This window comes from Bubalus kerabau, chromosome 7 (assembly GCF_029407905.1).
Source record: "Bubalus kerabau isolate K-KA32 ecotype Philippines breed swamp buffalo chromosome 7, PCC_UOA_SB_1v2, whole genome shotgun sequence".
Lineage (NCBI taxonomy): Eukaryota > Metazoa > Chordata > Mammalia > Artiodactyla > Bovidae > Bubalus > Bubalus kerabau.
The window spans coordinates 116965150-116989213 of NC_073630.1; the positions used below are offsets into that span (position 1 = coordinate 116965150).

Genomic DNA, 24064 nt, shown 5'->3' on the forward strand with positions numbered 1-24064 from the left:
ATGAAACTAGAGCCTATTATACAGAGTGAAGTAAGTCAGAAAGAAAAACACCAATACAGTAATTAACACATATATATGGAATTTAGAAAGATGGTAACAGTGACCCTAAATGAAAGACAGCAAAAGAGACACAGATGTAAAGAACAGACTTTTGGACTCTGTGGGAGAAGGGGAGAGTGGGATGATTTGAGAGAATAGCATTGAAACATGTATATTATCATATGTGAAACAGATTGCCAGTCTGGGTTCGATGCATGAGACAGGGTACTCAGGGCTGGTGCACTGGGATGACCCTGAGGGATGGGATGGGGGGTGGGGAGGAGGGAGGGGGGTTCAGGATTGGGAACACATGTACACCCATGGCTGATTCATGTCAATGTATGGCAAAAACCACCACAATATTATAAAATAATTAGCCTCCAATTAAAATAAATAAATTAATTTAAATAAAAAAAGAATAACATTTAGGAGACTCCAACAAAATACCTAAACTGAGTTAGGGACTTCCCTGGCAGTCCAGTGGTTAAAACCCCACCCGCCAATGCAGGGGACGTGGGTTCACTCCCCGGTTGGGGAACTAAGATCCCACAGGGCAGCTAAGCCCGAGTACCACAACTGCTGAGCCCGTGAGCGCTAGAGCCTGTGCTCTGCAATGAGAGAGCCCGCGTGCCAGTGACAGATCCTGCAGGCCGCAACGGACACACCCAACGCAGCTAAACATAAAACTAAACAAACATTTAAAAAAGGAAACCGAGACAGAGGCGTCTACACGCTCATTCCCTCTCTTCCCTGCTCTCCGACGTGGAAGTGTTAGTCACCCAGTCGTCTGATTCTCTGTGACCCAAAGGACTGTAGCCCTCCAGGCTCCTCTGTCCATGGGATTCTCCAGGCAAGAATCCTGGAGGGGGTTGCCATTCCCTTCTCCAGCAGATCTGCCCGACCCAGCGACTGAACCAAAGTCTCCTGTACTGCAGGCAGATTCTTTACTGTCTGAGCCACCAGGGAAGCCCTCTCTGAAGCTTGCTCAAATCTTTGGCCCCCACCGCTCCACTGAAAGTGCTTGCCAGCGTCATCCGTGATCTCCCTGCCGCTAAGCCCAATGGTCTGTTTCTAGCGGTCGCCTTCCTTAACTTCTCAGCAGCACCTGGCCTGTGCATTCTTTCCACCTCAATATGCTTTCTTCACCTTACTCCTAAGACAGCACATTCCACGATTGGTTGTTCCCTCTAGTGTCCTTGGCTGAGTTTCCCTCTTCTTCCCAATTTTAAGAGAGCTCAGTCCCTGGTCATCTTCTCTTGTCTGCACACATTTTAGTTTTCTAGTGTCTTAGTTCAGGCAGCTGTCACAAACTATCTTGGATGGGGTCGCTTATAAATGACAGAAATATATGTTCTGGAGGTTCTGGGAGCTGGAAGCCTGAGACAGGGTGGCCAGCATGTCTGGGTCCTGGTGTGGACCTGCTTCTCAGCTGCAATGGCCGGCTTCTCATTGTGCCCATCCATGGTGGAGATCAGAGCAGAGGGAAGCGAGGTGTCCAGGACTCTGGTAAGGACACTAATCCCATTCATGAGGGCTTCCCCCATGACCTCATCTCATCCTAATTATGGGGCTTGTTGGTCTAGGGGTATGGTTCTTGCAAGAATTGGGCTCATAAAGTCGTCTCCCGAGGATATGAACTTGGCTGTGTGACTAAGCACACATGGTGGATGAACCCTGAAAACATGCTGAGTAAAATCCACGCGTGTGCTCAGTCATGTGTGACTGTGATCCCGTGGACTGTACAGCCCGCCAGGCTCCTCTGCCCACGGGATTTCAAGGCAAGAATACTGGAGAGGGTTGCCATTTTCTCCTCCAGGGGATCTTCCAACACAGGGATCCAACCCATGTCTCCCACGTTTCCTGCACTGGCGGGCGGATTCTTCGTCCACTGAGCCACCTGGGAAGTAAAAGTAGTCAGACACAGAAGTCTACATCGTGCGTGACTGTATTTACATTCTGAAACATTCGGAACAGGTAAATTCACGGAGACAGAGAGCAGACTGTTGGCTGCCAGGGGCCAGGGGCGGGAGGAAGAAGACTGACTGCTTGGCAGCTAAGGAGCTGGATTTGGGGATGATGAACACGTTTGGGAACCAGACAGAGGTGGTTACAGACCACTGTGAACATAGTAAACGCCACCAAATTTTTCACTTTAAAATGGCCAATTTTATGTCATAGTAATTTTATTTCAATGAAAAAAAAAGTCTTTAAAAGAATTAAGGAGAGGACAAATATGGTAAAGGCCTTTGTGAACTGCAACCATCTGGTGACTGGGGTTCGGGCTCACTCTGATACCTACTGACCATGAGGATGACAAGGCACTGCTGTGGGCCTCAGTTTTGCCACCTGTCAAATGGGTCGCACTGCACCACCAGTTCTCAGAGCAGCCCATGTGAAGTCACTCGGAGCCCTGCTTCTAAACGCACGGGCCACCCTGCAGATTCCAGTACGCCCGTGAGGCAATCATGCCTCTTGCCGCTGTGCTGAAAACACTTATTTCAGGGTTTGAATCCAACCCCCTTTCTAGAACATCAGGCTAAAGAGCACTGGCAGCCCACGATTCTAGTGCAGTCACCCATGATCGTTCATAAGATGCGTTTCGATTAGAGAAGACAATACCGTAAACGAAGTGCATTTATTAGGAGGGTAAACACCACAGCATCACAAGCGGGCACTCGGCAACTTCACAGGAAAAAGACACCTTGACAGAGTCCACGGGATTTTGCTTATACCACAGAAGGAGCTTTAAAGGCAGATGAATTCAAGGCTACAAAAACTACATCTGTGATAAAGGCACAACATTCAGAATAAGTCAGGCTCCAAAGGTCCCCGTTCCCAACAAATCTCTGAACGAGTCGGTCGACAGCCAAGGTCAGGGACTCAGACGCAGAGTCTCAAAAGCAATTCAATACAACACCAACACAGAGGGGGTCGTCCTGAGACCTCCCAAATCTCGTGGATAACACTGACCCATGCTGCTGTCTGTGAGCCTCACATGCTTCTATTTCACACAAACTTGGATACCGTCCTAGGAGAACAAATGCACATTAGGCAAGAGGAAAACAGGACTTAGAATCACGTCCCACAAAGAGGATCACAGAAAACGAGGGCCACACTCGGCTGCGCGGATGGACTGATGACTTTTCTGACAGACGGTGAAACGAAGCTTATAGAGATGCTGCGGTAAGCTCCGTCTTCCCCTCCGTGGTCACCACCTGGATTAGGCTTCCTGAGCTTGGTCGATTCTTCTCTGTGATCCAGTCATGGAAGGTTCTAGAACAAAAAGAAAAAAAGCTTTACATTCCAAAAGCAAAAATCTGGACACAGGCTTATCTTCACATTAGGGCCAAGCAGCAGCTGTAAAAAAGCCTCCAAGGCCTCATGGACACACACCCAAGTCCCCAGTGATTCTAGGACTTCACTGACTGCAGTTCCTGAGTGGTTAGGATTTGGCAAGATTTTCACTTGGCTATTTTCCTGCATTGTTGGAATCTGCATTGTTGGAACACAGTGATTTTATGTGATTAAAGAAAGATTTTCATGAGTTCATCCTAAGAGACATGGGCACCAGTCTGGCATTCTGTGATGACCAGGAGGGATGGGAAGGCGGGAGGAGAGGGAGAGAGGGGATGATTTGCATTGTTGTTACGGCAAAAACCAACACAACATTGTAAAATTTTTTTCAATATATATTTAAATTAAAAAAACAGAATAAATGGAAAAAGAATTAGAAAAAAAGAGAGAGAGACATGGAGAGAATACTTTATACTTTGTTATATTACCTCCAAGAAAGTTAAAAAGAGAAAAAATTATTATTATTTTCTTAACAAACATTTATGGAGCATCCATGGCTGTGCCATGCAATGGAAAAAGATATTTAAAAAATCACAGTACTGCAATAAAACACATCCGGTGCCAGGATGGGGCATTTAATCACCAGCTGTGTGTGGGGAGGGGTGTGGGTTGCCTGGGGGAGTTGTGTTCGGTGTATGTCAGTGTGTGTTTGTGTCAGTCACTCAGTCATGTCCGACTCTTTGTGACCCCATGGACGGCAGCCTGCCAGGCTCCTCTGTCCGTGGAATTCTCTAGGCAAGAATACTGGAGTGGGTTGCCATTCCCTTCAACAGGGGATCTTCCCAAGCAGGGAGGGAACCCAGATCTCCCGCATTGCAGGCAGATTCTTTACTGTCTGAACCACCAGGGAAGCCCTTTCACAATGTATGTGAATATAAAAACTCAAACTCTATACCTTCAATCTATATCATTGTCGGTTGTATCTCAGTAAAATCTAGCAGTCGCCAAAAAAAAAAAAAAACGAGGAAAGAAAAAGGGTACAAGGAATTATTAAGGTTTAATGATGCTGAAGCTGCAAGTCCAGTACTTTGGCCACCTCATGCGAAGAGTTGACTCATTGGAAAAGACTCTGACGCTGGGAGGGATTGGGGGCAGGAGAAGGGGACGGCAGAGGATGAGATGGCTGGATGGCATCACTGACTCGATGGACGTGAGTCTGAATGAACTCCGGGAGTTGGTGATGGACAGGGAGGCCTGGAGTGCTGCGATTCATGGGGTCGCAAAGAGTAGGTCACGATTGAGCGACTGAACTGAACTGAATAAGAGGCTGATAATTTTTATTTCTTTATTTTTAATTTGGCTGCACCATACCGCATGCGGGATCTTAGTACCCCTATCAGGAACTGAACCTGTGTCCCCTGCATTGGGAACACACAGTCTTACCCACTAGACTGCCAGGGAAGTCCCCTGGTCATTTTTAAAGCATTAACTCCTGCTGTTGAGAATACCGTCCCCTCTGACATCCCCCATCCCACAGGTGGGACTGTGGCCCCTCCTTCACTGGAAAGTCCTCAGGAGCTCCTGAGGTCTTTAGTGCCTATGAGAAACCTGCTGGACCAGAGCTGACCTTCAGCTGTCCAGTCATTCGAGCTGCCACTGACCAGAGGCTGAGTAGGTACAGGGAAGCTGTTGTTGCTGTTGCTCAGTCACTAAGTTGTGTCCAACTCTTTGCGACCCCATGGACTGTAGCCTGCCAGGCTCCTCTGTCCATGGGGTTTCTCCAGGCAAGAATACTGGAGTGGGTTGCCATGCCCTCCTCCAGAGGCTCTTCCTGACCCAGGGATCGAACTCCCATCTCCTGAGTCTCCTGCACTGGCAGGCAGATTCTTTACCACCAAGCCACTTAAGAAGCCCCTGCTACAAGCATTTAATAAGACCAGGGTTACGAAGTCAAATGGCTTGGCACATAGGTGCTACGTAAGCGCTTGTTCCAAACATGAAAGTTCCAACTATCTCCCAATTCCATCTAAATAAAAAGCAACCTCAGACTAAAAGTACATCGCAAGCTCTACAAACATCCCATGTGAACACAGCCATCCAGGCGGCTCACCACTCACTCTGCTGGGCAAGGTGGTCCCTGCTCCCTCATCATCGTCCCCAGGCCCAGCACAGCCCCCAGCCCCAGCGGGTGCTCAGCAAACATGTGCTCAACACCCCCTTAAACAGAGGGGTCTGGGGGAACTGAGATCCAGGTGAACACAAGCAAGCAGAAAGCGCATCCTCTCCTGACCTTCCAAAGCCACTCATATTCATAAAGGGCCTTGGGGGCCGAATATGATCTGGGGGACAAAGGATGCTTTTCTGAGGCTCGGCACTAATTCAGACACATGGGCCCAGAGGTCCCACCCAGGTCAGCAGCTCACTCCACGCAGCTGTGCTTGTTAACAGAGAGAGCCAGTGTTCCAGGCGCCGGGCTCACCCAGCATTTCTGTGGGTCAGACGTGGGCTGGGAGCCTGTCCCACTCTATGACGGCTTACCCTCCCAAAAGTCATCACGGACCCCCATTGTACAGACTGAGAGACTGAGGCCTAGAGGAGTTGAACCAGTCCTGGTGGAGGGGGAGGCACCATTAACCCCTCCAGCCTGCGAGGTTCACATAGAGTTGCGAGACGCCCTTGGAGGTCAGGACCTCATGGAGCAGCGCGTTGACTGATAAGCCAGGAGAACACGGGCCTGTCCTCTCACCCGCAAGAGGGAGGCATGGGGGCCGGGAGCTGCTGAGTCAGTGATGCGACTGCGATACTCACTCGACCAGGAACTCCAAGGGCGTCCAGGAGCTGAAGTCGGCTTCGGGCATCGACTTCCTGTTCACCGGGGTGTCCAGGGTGACCCTGCAGAGCAGAGACAAGCCTGTCACGCATGTGTCCCCACTCCCGGGAGATGATGGCACCAAGGGTGACCGCGCCCATGTGGACAGACCACTCTAAGCTCACCAGGGAGGCCAGGAAGCCACCCCCCGTTAGAGACCACAGCCCAGCCCAGCCATGAGCCAGCAAGGCACTTTGGGTAAGAGCCACATTTTGCCTTTTTCTAGAACAGTCTTTACTGCAGTAAACTCTTTTTCTGCCTATGTCTCCATTCCCTCCCTAAAATGCAGCGGACTCATTTCTCAGGATTTTTTTTAAGTGTAATAATAATATTTTTTTAAATATGGGGGAAAGACAGCCTCATCCTTCATTGCCTACTGTTTTCCAGGGAATCTTATGACTTTCAATAACAGAATACAGAATTCTGAAATGAATGACTTCCCCAGAACTTTCAGGCCTGGGAAATCACTCAGAATCATAGCCCTGGGACCAGGTCACAGAATCTCAGAATGAAAGGTGAGAGGACCATCCAGCGCCCCAGCACACCGACATCATCTTTCAGGACTAAAGCCAAGAGACAAGGTCTTTGGTCTGGAAATCCTTCCAGAAACATCTCCCAGAGTTCCCCAAATTCTCTTCCCACACCCACAGACCAAACAGGAGTCTTTCTTCCATGCTGACCTTAACATGACTTGAAAGACAGAGCTACAGATATTAAAATTAAATGTGTCCACTATTTCTTAATAAAGAGGAACAGAAGGACAGAGAATGAGGAAGACGCAGACCCATCCCAGCAGCTAAGCAACCATCCGGGAAAGCCCAGGATAATGGCCTTGATGACTCTCGGGGGCTGAGGTGACAGCGTGCGCTCGTCCCTGTGTGGAGCGACTCCAGGACCCACGTGAGTCCCCGGTGGGGGTCAGGCATGCAGGGACCCCAGCCACTTACGGGAGCAGGGCGACGGCCGCAGCCCCGGGCGGCAGGCCGCTGTTCTTCCCGGCCAGGCTCTGGCAGAGCTGGTGAACCGCGGCCTTGGCCATGCCGTAGCCGATCATCCCTGGGAAACGGGAGAAAACATTTCAGGGACCACTGGCCGCCACTGGCACATCCAAAGGGCAGCATGCCAGGGTCCCAAGGAGGCCGGGAAGAGAGAACTAGGGACATCTTTGGAAATTGGGAAGGACATAACCTACTATTTACCTGGCACTTAGTGGTTATCAGAGAAGCCATGAGGCTAATCCTAGTTCTATTGCTAAGGAAATGGAGGCTTGGACAGGCCCAGGCTCACACACAGACTCGTACCGAGGCCAGCGGAGAGATGAAAAGCCAAGCAAGGGTTCTGAACCCTTGAATCCATAACAGCTTGTGAGCAGCCAGCATTCGCCGCTGGGTGCCCTGTGGGTTGGCACAATCAAGCAGCAGTTTGAAGTACAGGCTTTAGGGTCAGGCTGTACAGGTTCAAAGCCCAGCCCTTCCTATTTACCACTACAGAAATCCTGGGCAGATTCTCAAGACCTTGCTAACCCTCAGTTTTCCCATCTGTAAAAATGGGGATAAAGTACTCAATTCTAGGCCCAGAACAGGGGAGCACCTCCATATATGTTGCCCATCATATTAACATAAGGGCTGTGCCCTGGGGTCCAGCTCCCATTATAGGACACCACTTGAATCATATGAGACTGCTTACACGTGGAATCTAAAAAAAGTATGGGGTTGGCCAAAAAGGGCCCTCAGGTTTTTCTGTAAAACATTATGGAAAAACCCGAACGAACTCTTTGGCCAACCCAATACAAATAAACGTATTGACAACACAGAAATAGACACAGATGCAGAAAACAAACTTATGGTTACCAAGGGAGGGAAGTAGGGGTGGGATACCTTGGGTGATTGGGATCAACACGTACATACTGCTGTATATAAAATAGAAAGCTAAGAAGGAGCTACTGTACAGCGCAGAGAACCGGACTCATTACTCTGTAATGGCCTATATGGGAACAGAATCGAAAAAGGAGTGGCTATATGTGTATATATGTGTGTGTGTGTGTGTGTATATATATATATATATATATATATGTGTGTGTGTGTGTATATATATATATATATATATATAACTGATTCACTTTGCTGTACAGCAGAAACTAACACTGAAAATCAACTAGACTCCAAAAAAATTAATTAAAAAATAAACCACACTATCTGAGCAATCGCAACGTATGTGTATACTTGCTTCCCATCGGCCTTCCTTTCCCCCACCAGTCAGTGAATGCTTGCTGATAGAAGCAAGGCATGTCTTTCTTTTTTTTAACTGAAGTATAGTTGATTTATAATGTGTTAATTTCTGCTGTGCAGCAAAGTGATTCAGTTACACACACACACACATATATATACACACACACATACATGGTGGTGGTTTAGTCACTAAGTCATGGCCAACTCCTGTGAGCCCATGGGCTGTAGCCCATCAGGCTCATCTGTCCATGGGATTTCCCAGGCAAGAATAGTAGAGTGGGTTGCCATTCTCTTATCCATGGATCTTCCCAACCCAAGGCTTGTACCCATGGTGCCTGCATTGCAGGTGGATTCTTTACCAACTGAGCCACCAGGGAAGCCCCATATACACACACACACACACACACACACACACACACACACATATATGCATTCTTTTTTAATATCCTCTTCCATTAGGGTTTATTACAGGATATTGACTAGTTCCCTGTGTGATACAGAAGGATCGTGTTGCTTACTCAGTCTATACGTAACAGCTTATCAGGACAGGGCCCCATCTGCCCCGCAGACACACGAGGCCTCTCTCGTCTCGGAAGCGCCCACAGCACCCGGCTGTAAGCGCACTAAACGCAGCCATCACAGCAACGAAGAACATTGTTGGCTCATTGCTGCCAACACCCCTCCGCCTTCAGAAAACCACTACTTCCAAAGGTCGGCTGCTCCCTAAAAACCCCAGCAGGTCGGCTGTTTAAAGTATAACAGCTCAAGAGGCATCAGAGTCTGGTGGGAGGTGGGACTCACAGCTCAGCGGAGCAGCCAATCACTGAACCGCTTCCACAGTGACTCAAATTGCAAAAGAGGGTCAAGGTCTCAAAAAGTTATTTAGAAGCACAAGAAGACTATTTCACCATGCCTGGTTTTCTTGGCTTAATTAGGGGCAGAAGGTTGACCATGGCATGAAGATCTAACAAACTCTGTAGCGATTAAAATAAACCAGTGGAAGGGTTGGGATGAGTTGGGAGGCTGGGATTGACACTGCATATACCCTGCTGCTGCTGCTGCTGCTGCTGCTAAGTCACTTCAGTCGTGTCCGACTCTGTGCAACCCCATAGATGGCAGCCCACCAGGCCCCGCCGTCCCTGGGATTCTCCAGGCAAGAACACTGCAGTGGGTTGCCATTTCCTTCTCCAATGCATGAAAGTGAAAAGTGAAAGAGAAGTCACTCAGTCGTGTCCGACTGTGCGACCCCATGGACTGCAGCCTGCCAGGCTTCTCCGCCCATTGGATTTTCCAGGCAAGAGTACTGGAGTGGGATGCCATTGCCTTCTCTGCGTATACACTACTATGTATAAAATAGACAACTAATAGAGAACCCACTGTATAGCTCAGGGCTCCGTGGTGACCTAAATGGGAAGAAAATCCAAAAGAGAGGGGATGTATGTATACCTATAGCTGATTCACTTTGCTGTGCAGTGGAAACCAACACAACGTTTTAAAGCAACTATACTCCAATAAAAATTATAACAAATAAATGAGTGAAAAATCACCATTCCAACAGCTTTAAACAAACTAGCACATGAATTTCATCTTACCAGCCCCTGTCCCCAGCACTCTCTCTTCTCCCAGGACTCTCTCTTCATCCCATTCAAACAGCATGAAAGCAAGGAATCGGATGAGGAGAGAAACAAGCAAGCAGCAACCAGTAGCCCTAAAGGTTTAATTCCACAGAATTTTGTACAATGCTGATGAGGATCATGTGCAAAATATGGGGAAAGAACGCACTTCATCAAGAAGATAAATAAGTATAAAGTGATCAGTATAGTCCCTAAAGACTGATTTCTAAACACAGGGCAGATCCTTAAATGGTACAGGAGAGAGATCACCATCTCTTGGATACGGTTTATCCTCCAGTGGACTATCCCCAAATAAACAACTTTGGAAATAGGAGCTGGGAGCGGGGGGTGGTTCTCAGTGTGTTTCCACATGAAAAACTTTTCATTTTTGAATACCTCTTCTTGGGTTTTCAAGGACTATTAAGCTTGTTCATCGCCTGCTTTCATAGACTTCCCCAGATTTTTTCTGGAGTCTGAATCAAAGTGAAAAGATTTCATGACTCAAATAAGTTTAACAATATCTAACTAAAGAGCTAAAAGAGGAACAAACTTATCAACATCTGAAGGAGTAACTGAGCAAAAAGAAACCTGGAGTAAATAGTAACAGTTCACATTTACTGCTGACTCTCTGCAATACCTGTCTTAAACCATTTACATCCATTAAGATGTGTGCAAGTCCCAACCACCATATAAAGGAGGTTTTCCTGTTTCTTCTCATTATACAAATGACAACACTGAGGCTCAGAGAGGTTAAGTAATTAGCCAAATATCACACAGTGACTAAATAGCAAAACCACAATACAAAACCAACCTGTATAGTTCCAGATCCTATAGTCTTAACCAGTATCTGAAACTATAAGCAAAGAATGATGCTAATAAACCAAAAGCAAGGGTAGAAAGCTGTTTCGTCCTTCAGAAAAATTAGTGTTTCAGTCCTAGGGTTTTCTCTTTTCAATGTCAAGCTATTACTCATTTCTGTATTTACTCTTTCGAGTCTCTGATTTTAACAAAAATCGGATCTCAGCCAGACTACCACTGAACATTTACACAGTGTGAATTACTGCAAGAGCCATGGATTTATAAGATCACTTTCTCTGTGAAACCTAATAAAATGAGTGGCAAAAAAATTATTAATTTGTAAAAGCCTCACAGTTCAGTTTACTACATGAAAACTGAAAAAGATGCTCAAGGTTTCACCACTTACTAAAGAGGTCCAAAAACACTGCCCCACTTTTTTTTTTTTTTAAGAGTTTAATTTAGGTAGTGGAGACAGTTTCTGGCTCCCTGAACTATGTTCCCCACTCTCTGCTTAAATCCCTTTATCCCAATCCAAAGGGAGAGTGAACTGTGCCCAACCCCTCACTAAATTCAGATGGTAATGGAACTGGAGGAATCAACCTGCCTGACTTCAGGCTCTACTACAAAGCCACAGTCATCAAGACAGTATGGTACTGGCACAAAGACAGAAATATAGATCAATGGAACAAAATAGAAAGCCCAGAGATAAATCCACGCACATGTGGACACCTTATCTTTGACAAAGGAGGCAAGAATATACAATAGATTAAAGACAATCTCTTTAACAAGTGGTGCTGGGAAAACTGGTCAACCACTTGTAAAAGAATGAAACTAGAACACTTTCTAACACCATACACAAAAATAAACTCAAAATGGATTAAAGATCTCAACGTAAGACCAGAAACTATAAAACTCTTAGAGGAGAACATAGGCAAAACAGTCTCCGACATACATTACAGCAGGATCCTCTATGACCCACCTCCCAGAATACTGGAAATAAAAGCAAAAATAAACAAATGGGACATAATTAAACTTAAAAGCTTCTGCACAACAAAGAAAACTATAAGCAAGGTGAAAAGACAGCCTTCAGAATGGGAGAAAATAAATAGCAAATGAAGCAACTGACAAACAACTAATCTCCAAAATATACAAGCAACTCTTATAGCTCAATTCCAGAAAAATAAATGACCCAATCAAAAAATGGACCAAAGAACTAAATAGACATTTCTCCAAAGAAGACATACAGATGGCTAACAAACACATGAAAAGATACTCAACATCACTCATTATCAGAGAAATGCAAATCAAAACCACTATGAGGTACCATTTCATGCCAGTCAGAATGGCTGCAATCCAAAAGTCTACAAACAATAAATGCTGGAGAGGGTGTGGAGAAAAGGGAACCCTCTTACACTGTTGGTGGGAATGCAAACTAGTACAGCCACTATGGAGAACAGTGTGGAGATTCCTTAAAAAATTGGAAATAGAACTGCCTTATGACCCAGCAGTCCCACTGCTGGGCATACACACTGAGGAACCAGAATTGAAAGAGACATGTGTACCCCAATGTTCATCGCAGCACTGTTTATAATAGCCAGGACATGGAAGCAACCTAGATGTCCATCAGCAGATGAATGGATAAGAAAGCTGTGGTACATATACACAATGGAGTATTACTCAGCCATTAAAAAGATTACATTTGAATCAGTTCTAATGAGGTGGATGAAACTGGAGCCTATTATACAGAGTGAAGTAAGCCAGAAGGAAAAATACCAATACAGTATACTAAAGCATATATATGGAATTTAGAAAGATGGTCACAATAACCCTGTATACGAGACAGCAAAAGAGACACTGATGTATAGAACAGTCTTTTGGACTCTGTGGGAGAGGGAGAGGGTGGGATGATTTGGGAGAATGGCATTGAAATACATATAATATCATATATGGAACGAGTCGCCAATCCAGGTTCGATGCATGATACTGGATGCTTGGGGCTGGTGCAATGCAACGACCCAGAGGGATGGTATGGGGAGGGAGGAGGGAGGAGGGTTCAGGATGGGGAACACGTGTATACCTGTGGTGGATTCATTTCGATATTTGGCAAAACCAATACAATATTGTAAAATTTAAAAATAAAATAAAATTTAAAAAAATAAAAAAATAAATTCAGATGGTGAAGTCTTAACCGTCCCCTGCCCGCACTTCAGTAAAAGTGTTAGTCACTCAGTATTCGGAGAAGGCAATGGCACCCCACTCCAGTACTCTTGCCTGGAAAATCCCATGGATGGAGGAGCCTGGTGGGCTGCAGTCCATGGGGTCGCTAAGGGTTGGACATGACTGAGCGACTTCACTTTCACCTTTCACTTTCATGCACTGGAGAAGGAAATGGCAACCCACTCCAGTGTTCTTGCCTGGAGAATCCCAGGGACAGGGGAGCCTGGTGGGCTGCTGTCTATGGGGTCACACAGAGTTGGACAGGACTAAAATGACTTCACAACTCAGTATTATCTGAATTCTCCAGGCAAGAACTGGAGTGGGTTGCCGTTCCCTTCGCCAGGGGATCTTCCCGATCCAGAGGCTGAACCTGGGTCTCCTGCGTTGCAGGCGGATTCTTCACCATCTGAGCCACCAGAGAAAAGCCCGTATTAACGAGGGGAGAGTCACTGCACCACCACCCATTCCCTGGGGGTCCCAGACACACACACACAAGACAAGCGGGTGCCAGGACAGTGGTCCTTGGCCAGCACGACCGTGAGGACAATGCACATGAAAAGACGAGGGGCGCTGCCCCTAAAAAGACGTGGGCCTAATAGGGAGCAAAAGCCACCCAACGGCAAACAGCCCTGGAGGGTAAAGGGCTCTAATATTCCCCCTCCCACGGAAGCACTCAGCACCCCAGCAAGCGAGAAAGTGTGAGCGTTCCCATTTCACAGATGGCGAAACAGAGGCTCACCAGGCGTCCCGTCCAGGGCGGCCCTGGCCCCCACCAAGGTCAGGAGGCCTCCTTCCTTGAGGTGCTTGGTGGCCAGGTGGCTGGAGATGGTGGATGTCCACACGCTCTGCTTCCACATCAGGTCACAGTTTTTAAAGAGCGCTGAGCAAAGAGACACACGAGGTCAGCATTCACAGGGAAGAAACTGAAGGGTGAGCTTGACCCCCAGCACCCGATACTCCAGGAAACCCCCATGGCCACTCTGGGTCTGCAGGGAGATCACACACACACACACACACACACACACACACAGCCCAGGGCTTGTGCTCAGAGATGCAGGTTCAAATCCAGGCCACGTGATCAGCCAAGTCTCAGCCTGCTCACCTGTAAACTGGTTAGTGTTAGTCGCTCAGTCACGTCCGACTCTTTGCGACCCCATGAACAGTAGCCCACCAGGCTCCTCTGTCCATGGGATTCTCCAGGCAAGAATACTGGAGTGGGGTGCCATTTCCTTCTCCAGGGGATTTTCCTGACACAGGGATTGAACCCAGGTCTCCTGCGTTGCAGGCAATTTCTTTACCATCTGAGCCACCAGGGAAGCCAAACTGGTAAACATCAACCAATAAAGGAGGACTGCTGACAGATAGGTGGGACTGGCTTTAATTCAAACACTGCCCTACTTTATAAATGGCATTAGGGGACTTCCCTGGTGGTCCAGTGGCTAGAACTCCATGGTCTCACAGCCAAGGGTCTGGGTTCAATCACTGATCGGGGAACTAAGATCTCACAAGCCACGTGGTGTGGCCAAAAAAATAATTTTTAAAATTAAAAACATAAATAAAGGACATCAGATCTTTAATTAGAACCTATAAGTCTAAGTCAAGTTTTATCTGTGATAAAAGATCTGAGGGACTATGATGACATAAAGAGGGCTTCCATGGAGTGACAGTGTTCTATGGTTGAAAGTTTAATGCCAACTTTGAAGACTCTTTAAAAGAAAGCTGAAATAACAACGATCGTGCATTTGTTTTAACCCTCTGGCCTCGCCAGAGACGTGAGGAGGAACAACTGGTAAGAGAGGTCACATCACCAGCTGAACCACCATCCCCTTCCCCCTCACAGGATACACAGAACCCAGTGCACCCATGACCCAGAGACAGGGTCCTCCTGATACAGAAGGGGGGTCTGCAGGCAGTGATGACCAAGGCACTGCATTGCCCCGTTAAGAACTAGGGGAGAAAAGGGTGGACCCACAATTATCACTTCCTGTTCCCAAAATACGCAAAAGGCCATCAGGTGTTCTGCCAAGCCGATCACCGACAAACTGACAATTTGACTTTTAGGTGTGGTTCGCAGGGAAGGAGAAGGAACTGGCCCCCCACGCCAGTATTCTCGCCTGGAGCATCCCCCGGACACAGGAGGCTGGTGGGCTACAGTCCATGGGGTTGCCGAGAGTCGGACCTGACTGAGCACACACACGTGCGTGCACACACAGACAACCAATTCCTTTTTAAATCACTCTGGCTGATAACTGTAGAAGCAATGATAGAACTGGAAAACTCCCATCTCCCAAGCCCCAGTGGAGGGACTGACTCAGGTAGATTATCAGTGGATGTTTATAGCCACTAGTTTTGGGGAATTTGGGTTTCTCAAGGTGTTTGGGAACAGGATACTCATACATGATGCTAAAGCACCATCCCATGGGTCACTTACTAATTGCAAATAGAAAAATGGACCTTATGATGGACATCTGTCACCTTAAGCCTGACCCAGCATCAAAGTTGGCATCACTCTGGATGGACGGCGGAGCAGGCCGTGGGATAGGGTGAGGACTCACAGGGGTGCAGAGTGAAGTCCACATCACTCAGGAAGCATCCTCACCTCCAGAGTATTTAACCTGAATCTAAGCAAGTCTCCAGACCTACCTTCTAGCTCACAGGAAACACCAGGGACAGAGGAACAAAGTAAATGATACCGTAAAGAAACGGTCTGACACATTCAGGGTGGGGGACATTCTACATGGAAACTGCTTTGGACCTGCCAAGCCTATCACGGGAAAGAAAAAAAAATTCTAGATTAAGAGACGCAAACAATAATACAATGCCGTACATAAACCCTGATTAGAATAAATCTAGGGAAAACAGCTATGGAATAGACTGAGGTAACTGGAACATGGGCTGATACTATTAATCTTACAGAATTACTGGTAACTGTCTTAGGTATGAGAATGGTATTACACTAACGTGAGAGAATGGCCTAATCCTTGGAGACACATACTGAAATACAGTCAAGTGTCAAAGCACTTTCAAATGATTAACAACAGCAGCAAAAATAATCACACAGAGGACACGCGTGCGAGAAAGCACGAGAAGTATGGCAAACATTAACAAGGACTGAACCTCGACGGGGGCATAAAGGTGTGCGCTGAACGGTTCTTTCATCTTTTCTGTGTATTTGAAAATGTTCACGATAAAAAAATAGCAAATAAACTCACAGCTTCAACAAAAGCTCAATTGTGAGCTTCTGAATGGTCTCTCCATTCCATTCACTTTCCCAGATCCCAGTAACAAGCCCTGAAAGACTGCGGTGGGGACCATGCTGACTTCGTCCTGTCTCCTTTTTAATCTCAAGGCCCCTCTGCCCTAACTCCTCTGATCGTCTGCGCGTGGTAAGTCACTTCAGTCGTGTCTGACTCTTCGCCCCCTGTGGACTGCACCCGCCAGGCTCCTCCATCCATGGGATTCTCCAGGCAGAAGAGTGGGTTGGCAACTGGAGTGGGTTGCCATTCCCTTCTCCAGGGGATCTCTGTGACCCAGGGATGGAACCCCAGCCTCCTGCGGCTCCTGCACTGCAGGTGGATTCTTTACTGCTGAGCCACCGGGGAAGCCCCCTCACCCCCTTTATGGGAGGTTTTTTGCTTCCTTTGTAGAATGGGGTGTTGATCCCCACCTTACAGCGACTAGAAAGATTCTGGGCGGCAGACAGGAAAACGTCCGGCCTGGCACATAGGACAGGCCCGACCCATGCACCTAGACAAAGAGCAGAGCAGGTGAAAGATTAACTCAGAAAAGGACTCACACTTGGACTTGGCATTGCCCCCAGCCCATCCTCCAGCCACACAAAGGATCGCGTCCACCTTCTCTGTACCCAGGAGTTTCCCCACCTCAGCTGTCACCTGAAACAGAAGGACCAGAAAAGACGCACAGGTTGTCAGGTAAACCGCGACAGGCCGACGCCTGCCGTTGCTATAGCCACCTCCACTGACCTTTCACTTCTTTGTAAGTCAGCTCACAGTACCTGGCAGTTAACACTTTGAAAATCAGGTGCAGGACCAATGCACAATGAACACTTTGGACAGTAAAGCCAGACTCCATTTCAGTGTGATTTATAAAGCAACCTAGAGTCTTCTGAATAGTCTAAAGGGTGGAGATGTACACATTCCTGGGATAAAACTATAAATAAAGTAGGAAAAGTTTAAAAAAAAAAATCACACACAAATTCATGAAGTGTTCCATATTTTTAAAAAAATCATCTAGCATTTCACTGCCTATAGCTAGATTTCTGGTATATTTCTTTCCAGAATTTCTTTGCCAATCACAGAATCATAATCTGAGATAATCAATTCTACTCTCCCTCCAATACAAACATCCCATTAACTGTAACTCCAAAAAAAAAAAAACCAAAGCCAAAGAGAAATTTTTTCCTTTAAAAAAAAGCAATAAAAAATAATTCATGGCAAAATGTTGGTAAGCAATGAATACATGGGGGTTCATTTTAATTCTCTACTTCTGTTTGATTAAAATGTTTAAGGTGTTAAAAACAAACACATGTCTTTTGTTATAGTTTATTAAAACAAAAACCTGAGTAGACACACAACCCTGGCCATCTTCCATGAATCTTTTCCAAATTTTCCTGGAATGACTCAAAGGATCATAGCCTGTCAACAGCTTTGTTAAGATCAAGCTTCTAAAGAAGCAGCCTAACACAGGACAGTGGAATTCTCACAGCAGTAACATTTCAGTCTCTGAAGGCTTTCCCTAACAATTTCTGAGCCTCAGATAACTCTTTCAGGGGAACTGCCTGGCGGTCCGATGGTTAGGACTCCACGCTTCCACTGCAGGGGCATGAGTTCCATCCCTGGTTTGCGAACTAGGATCCCGCAAGCCACGGGGCATGGCCAGAAATAAATTATTCTTTCATAGAGACCGATTTGGCAATGGAAACCAATCTTTCCTCTCCTCCACATTCTATACCAAAATCTTTCAATTTAAGTAGATTCCTGACCATCCCTTGGCAAGTACCTGACATAACCCTGGTCCAGCTTTTGAGATCTTCCTCCTGTTACCCCGGTTCCCTGGCTGCCTCCTCTTCATTTCTAAGCCACATCCCATTGCCAACAGCGAGCTCTCATCTGCCAGAAGCCGCATTATCTCCCCTGACCTCTGTACCCGCACACAATCTGTGCTCTACCTTTTAGGGAAGCACGGAGCCCACAGCAACAATGCTCCTGCTTGATTTGTCTTTTTTTTTTTTTTTTTCATTTACCACCTCTGTGTTCTATTTTTATAATAAAATTAAAATGAGGCATTTTAAAATTCCTCGCCCTTAAATTCTTCCTTCTGCCTATCCAACAGTCTTCTATAGGTTTAGTTTTTTTCTCACTTCTTCATCTTCTGTCACTAGTGAATTTTCAGCCTAAGGGGGCCAATTTAAATATGCCTGCATGGGTGCTCATTCAGCCGTGTCCAACTCATTGCGACCCCATGGACTATAGCCCGCCAGGCTCCTCTGTCCATGGGATTCTTTAGGCAAGAGCACTGGAGCGGGTTGCCATGCCCTCCTCCAGCGAATCTTCCCACCCAGGGACTGAAGCTGCACCTCAAGTCTCCCTCACTGGCAGGTGGGTTCTTTCCCATTAGTGCCACCTGGGAAGCCTTAATTTGCATGTCCTAAGGTTGAACTTCCTCTTCTAGAGCTTTAGAATCAAAACCTGGATGTTATGCTGTTTGTCCAGAAATTCCTGATTGAGCAACTAGGGGACGAGAAGGCTCAGGAGGGGTTAAAGATTTTAAAAGCTAAGCTTTTCCCAATCTTCGTCCTAAAGATGCACTGTATAGTCAAGTCTCAGATGTGGACAATTTCACATTCGAAATGGGATGCAGACATCAGAGACCTGCAACTAGAGGAGCAGGAGAGACACTGGCCGCAGAGGACCACGGCTGCAGGAGCCGCAGCTGTCCACGCCCAGGGGCTCTGGTTTAAGTTTTCCTTGCTTTATTCACACGAAGCTATTCTGCTGAGAAGCAACTTTAAGATGCAGTTAAGAGCATAGGCGCCACCCCCTACCAGAGCCCAGGTTCAAATCCCGGCTCTGCTACCTACGACCTGTCTGGGCAAATACTTGGGGCTTCCGTACCCATTTCTAAAAGGGAGATACAATGAGACACTTGGTTTTGGGGGTGTTAAAGAGATTAAGTGGCCTATTGCAAATAAGACACTTCTTACAATGTCTGACACACAACAAAGCCATACTGAGTTTTCCTGCTGCTGCTGCTAAGTCGCTTCAGTCGTGTCCGACTCTGTGCGACCTCATAGACGGCAGCCCATCAGGCTCCCCCGTCCCTGGGATTCTCCAGGCAAGAACACTGGAGTGGGTTGCCATTTCCTTCTCCAATTCATGAAAGTGAAAAGTGAAAATGAAGTCGCTCAGTCGTGTCCGACTGTTAGCAACCCCATGGACTGCAGCCTACCAGACTCCTCCATCCATGGGATTTTCCAGGCAAGAGTACTGGAGTGGGGTGCCATTGCCTTCTCCGAGTTTTTCTATTAAGTCCAATAAAACCAATAACATCATTAAGCACAGGAATCATTAGGAGGTTTCCTTGGACTGTGGGCTGCAGGGTTGGCATGAAGACCACAGTAGCACATCCTTCATGCAACTGGTGGGAAGGGCTCTTCCAGAAATACAGACCTGCTTAAGAGCATCTCAGATACTTATACCAAGACATCCAACGAACTGTGAACAGTTCCTCCCCGGGAACGCAGTCACAGGGAGAAAGAGGGATATTTCACAATTTATCTATATAGCTGTAGAGTTTTGCCTGACTTCTTTACAATACGCCTGGTCGGGAAGATTCCCCTGGAGCAGGGAACGGCTAGCCACTCCAGTATACTTGCCTGGAGAATCCCATGGACAGAAGAGCCTGGTGGGCTACAACAGTCTACGGGGTTGCAAAGAGTCAGACATGACTCAGAGACTAACATTGTCACTTTCACTTTATAATTGGAAACGACCTAGTTTGTTAGTATTCTTGCTTTTAGAGGGAGCTCCGCTTTCTGGAACGTATCTTCAATAAATAAGAGAGGGAGATGAAGGTGTTCACCACAGTATTCTTAACATTAGTAAGTAAAAGAAGTTAGAGTAAAAAAAGAAAAATTGCAAAAAAAAGTTTAAATGTACAAGCACAAACAAAGAAACTGTGACCAATCCATACAAAGAAAAATTACAAGTTGACACAGAGGTGTTAAGTGATTTGAGGAAGAATTCAAGCTAAGTTAAATTGAAAAAAGAGAAGCTGACCATAGCTTATAAAATACGAATTTATCTCAACCTGTAAGACTTATAGTATGCAGAGGAAGCACAAGAAAATGGGCCAAAATGTGAACTAACTAGTGAGCTAACTAGACATGGACCATGGGCTACTTGTCTTTGTTTTTTTTTTTTTTTCCCCAAATTTCCCTCCATGAGCACAATGGCTCTCAGAATTACAGAAACACCTGAAAGACGGAAGAACACACCGCCCTGGAGCCCTCTCCCCAGGGCTCCCCACCCCACATGCAGTCCTTCCTTGGAATCACCTGGTCGGCCTGCTCCGTGAACGAGTCCGTCATTTTTACCACGACATTGGCACTGGCCTCTTCGTTCTCCTGCACGTCGATGCTGGCAACCCACTGGAGGGAGGAGAAAACAGGTTTGGTCAAGAGGCAGTCAGGCATGACAGATTCATGCAGGAGTTGGAGACAGGTTAGAGGCTTAAGCGAAAACCCACTAGAGAAAGGACCTAGCAATTGACCTCTAGCACCCCTTGCAAGGCTTTCCGGCTTTGGCCAGCATACCCCTTCCTGATCCCCAGGCCAGTACACCGTACCTCCAAACACCTCTTCCCCTTCCACTCTCACCTCTGAAAGCCAAACCCTGCTGGTGCAGAGATGCCCGAGACCAGGGATTTGCAAACCTTTCCTTAAAGAGCCAGAGGCTAAGTCTTTCAGGCTGTGATGGCCATACGGCCTCTGCTGCAACTACTCAACTCTGCTATCACAGCTAGAGAGCAGCCACAGAAAACAGCCCAGCAATCGATGAAAGAGCCTGGCTGTGTGTTGAGAAGACATCAGTCACTGAATTATGAATTCTATATAATGTTCACATGTGGCTACTCTTCTTTGGATTTCTTTTCACCAATTAAAAATGGGGAACTCCTTTTTAGCTCTTGGGCTCTGTGATAACAGGCTCCAGGCAAGATCCAGCTCGTGGAGAACTGGAATTTTCCAACCCCTGTCCCAGAGTAGGAAAGGATGACTGTAGGCATGGATATCAGGTCAGAGTTTGAATCCTGGTTCTGCCATACAGCAACTGTCTCATCCACCCACTCGGCAGAGGTTCCTCCCATGCAAAATGAGGGCTGTCAGCAATCAACAGGGTTAGTGACAGAATTAAATGAAATGCAGGATGCTACGGTGGATGAGTGACATCACAGACTCAATGGATAAGGGTTTGAGCAAACTCTGGGAGATAGTGGAGGACAGAGGAGCCTGGCATGCCACAGTCCATGGGGTCCCAAAAAGTTGGACACGACCAAGCGGCTGAACAACATCAGCTGACACTCGGTGCTGACTCAGAAAGCTCCAGGGCCCTGCAGTCTGAAGGCCCCAGAGATAAACATCTCCCCTACAAGCCTTGAAGAACAGAGCATCCATTCAAAACACTCACTGCTCTGTGTCACAGCGAGGAGGGTACTGAGACAAAGAAAGAGCTCCATCCCAGAGCCCCCAGGGCTCCCAGGAAGGAAGGGAGGGAAAGACAGAGCCACAGGTAGGTCAGCTCTCCAGATTCACCACGTGAAAGGACAGCCACCGTTCACCCCCCAACCCCGCCCCGAGAGGAAGCACAGCCCCTGCACCTGTAACACATGGATACAGGAGCCCTGTATTTTTAATTGGAGGATAATTGCTTTACAATGTTGTGTTAGCTTCTGCTGCACAACAGCCTGAATCAGCTATGTTTTGTTTGTTCAGCTGCTCAGTTGTGTCCTACTCTTTGGAACCCCATGCACTGTGGCACCCCAGGCTTCCCTGTTCTTCACCAACTCTCGGAGCTTGCTCAAACTCATGTCCACCTAGTCCTCTGTCGCCCCCTTCTCCTCCTGCCCTCAGTCTTTCCCAGCATCAGAGTCTTTTCTAATGAGTCAACTCTTCACATCAGGTGGCCACAGTATTGGAGCTTCAGCTTCAGCATCAGTCCTTCCAATGAATATTAGGTGATTTCCTTTAGGATTGACTGGTTTGATCTCCAGGGATCTGTACCATTTTTCTAGATTCTCTATATACATGTTTTAACTCTGTATTAACGTTACTGGAAAGACTAAATGGAACTAAGACTATGGAGGGGTTCTGATGTGCAGGAGCTTAGTGCCTGGCCCTGGGCTGGCAGTCCTTAAATGTTCCATGGTCACCACCCACCCCTCCTGCAGACCTGGGAAGACATCTCAAGACAGGTAAATGGTGGGTATTCAGAACCCTTCGAAGCATATTCCTATACTAATACGAGATGAAAACCCTGGCTGCCTTTCTCCTTGGTTCCAGGCTGCTGCTGCTGCGGGCAAGTAAACCCCCAGGAAAGCTCCCGGAGCTACAGCGGGGGTCTCTGAGCAAGAAGCCGCTGCAACTGAAGACACAGTGGACGGAGTTTCCACCTGGAATTCGCGGGGCGGGCTGGGGGCAGGGGGCAGAGGGCAGAGGGCAGGGGGCAGGGTCCCTGGCTCGGTGACAAGCACCCCTCCTAACCATGATGCCAAGTACTCCAAGTAGTCTTTGCCAAACAAAAGGTATTTGCAAGCTTTCAAAATATCACATACAAGGGAAGCTAATGGAACAGGGGTATATATCAATAGGGGGTTTCCCACGTGGCGCTAGTGATTTAAAAAAAAAAAAAAAAACCCATGCCAATACAAGAGATGCGGGTTTGATCCCTGGGTCAGGAAGATCTCCTGGACAAGGAAATGACAACCCACTCCAGTATTCTTGCCTGGAAAATTCCATGGACAGAAGAGCCTGGCGGGCTACAGTCCACGGGGTCATAAAGAGTCGGACACGACTGAAGCAACTAAGCAGGTATATATCAATAACATATGTATATCAATAGTAGCTAACATTTAAATAGCTTTTACCAGCGTCAGGTAATTTACAACTTATGCGTAATGACACCAATTATTTAATCCTCATAACACCTCTAAGAAATAAATACAATGAGTACCCCCATTTTACAGATGGGGAAAGTGAGGCTCGCTAACATGAAGCGGTCAGTTCAGGGTCACAGGGCTAGTAACCCCAACGGCCGTGAACAAGGCAGGGATTTCAGATCCTTCCCTCCCGTGACCTCTCCCTCCGGTTCTGGTCTGTCTGGAATCACGCCCGACACTCCGGACCGCGCAGAGGCCGGAGAGCAGAGTCCCCTCCGCCAGCTTCCCGGCAGAGCAAGGCCCTGCACCCCGGCCCAGGTGCGCACGCAGACGTGTCGACCTGTGCGTGCACCTGCGAGCACTCACGTCTCGGGGGGTTCAGCGGCCCCCAGCTCCCTTCCAGACCGCCCTCCAGCGCGGCGCCCGAAGGCTCCTCCGCGCCAGCCCTCCGAATTACCCAGTTGCGGGCCCGGAAGGCCTGCACGCATCGCGAGCCCAGCGCGCCCCGGCCGCCGTACACCAGCACCCGGCACGCCTCGCCCGCGGCCGCCGCCATCCCTCCGCCGCGTTCGGCTGCCGCTGCCGCAGCCGCCCGGATTGCAGACGCGGCGCCCCGCCCCGCCCCGGCCGCCCTCCGGGCCAAGAGGGGCCCGCGTGGCGGCCGCGCCCCAGCCCAGCCCTCTGCTGCCGCCTAGCGCGCTCCACCCGCCGGAGCTCGGCCGGCCCCCGCCCCGAGCGCAGGAGGGCACTCTTCATTCAGTAACGCCCTGGCGTGACACCCACTGGGAGACGTGATCTCCAAGTGGTGTGTGTGTTTGTGTGTGTGTGTGTGA

The 24064-nt window shown here is 47.7% G+C and overlaps 1 protein-coding gene across 2 annotated transcripts; it reads right to left on the bottom strand.

Moving 5' to 3' along the window:
- Positions 1–2655: 2655 nt before the first annotated feature.
- QDPR (quinoid dihydropteridine reductase) lies at positions 2656–23846 on the bottom strand. Of its 2 annotated transcripts, XM_055589166.1 has the most exons (7): positions 23689–23846; positions 20635–20727; positions 16855–16951; positions 13798–13938; positions 7150–7258; positions 6142–6225; positions 2656–3312 (listed from the first exon to the last, which is right to left on the bottom strand). In XM_055589166.1, the coding sequence occupies exons 1-7, from the start codon at positions 23785–23787 to the stop codon at positions 3207–3209; spliced, it is 729 nt and encodes a 242-aa protein (XP_055445141.1). In that variant the 5' UTR covers positions 23788–23846; the 3' UTR covers positions 2656–3206. The 2 variants fall into 2 exon arrangements, with proteins under 2 accessions (XP_055445141.1, XP_055445142.1); XM_055589167.1 differs by lacking the exon at positions 13798–13938.
- Positions 23847–24064: the final 218 nt, after the last annotated feature.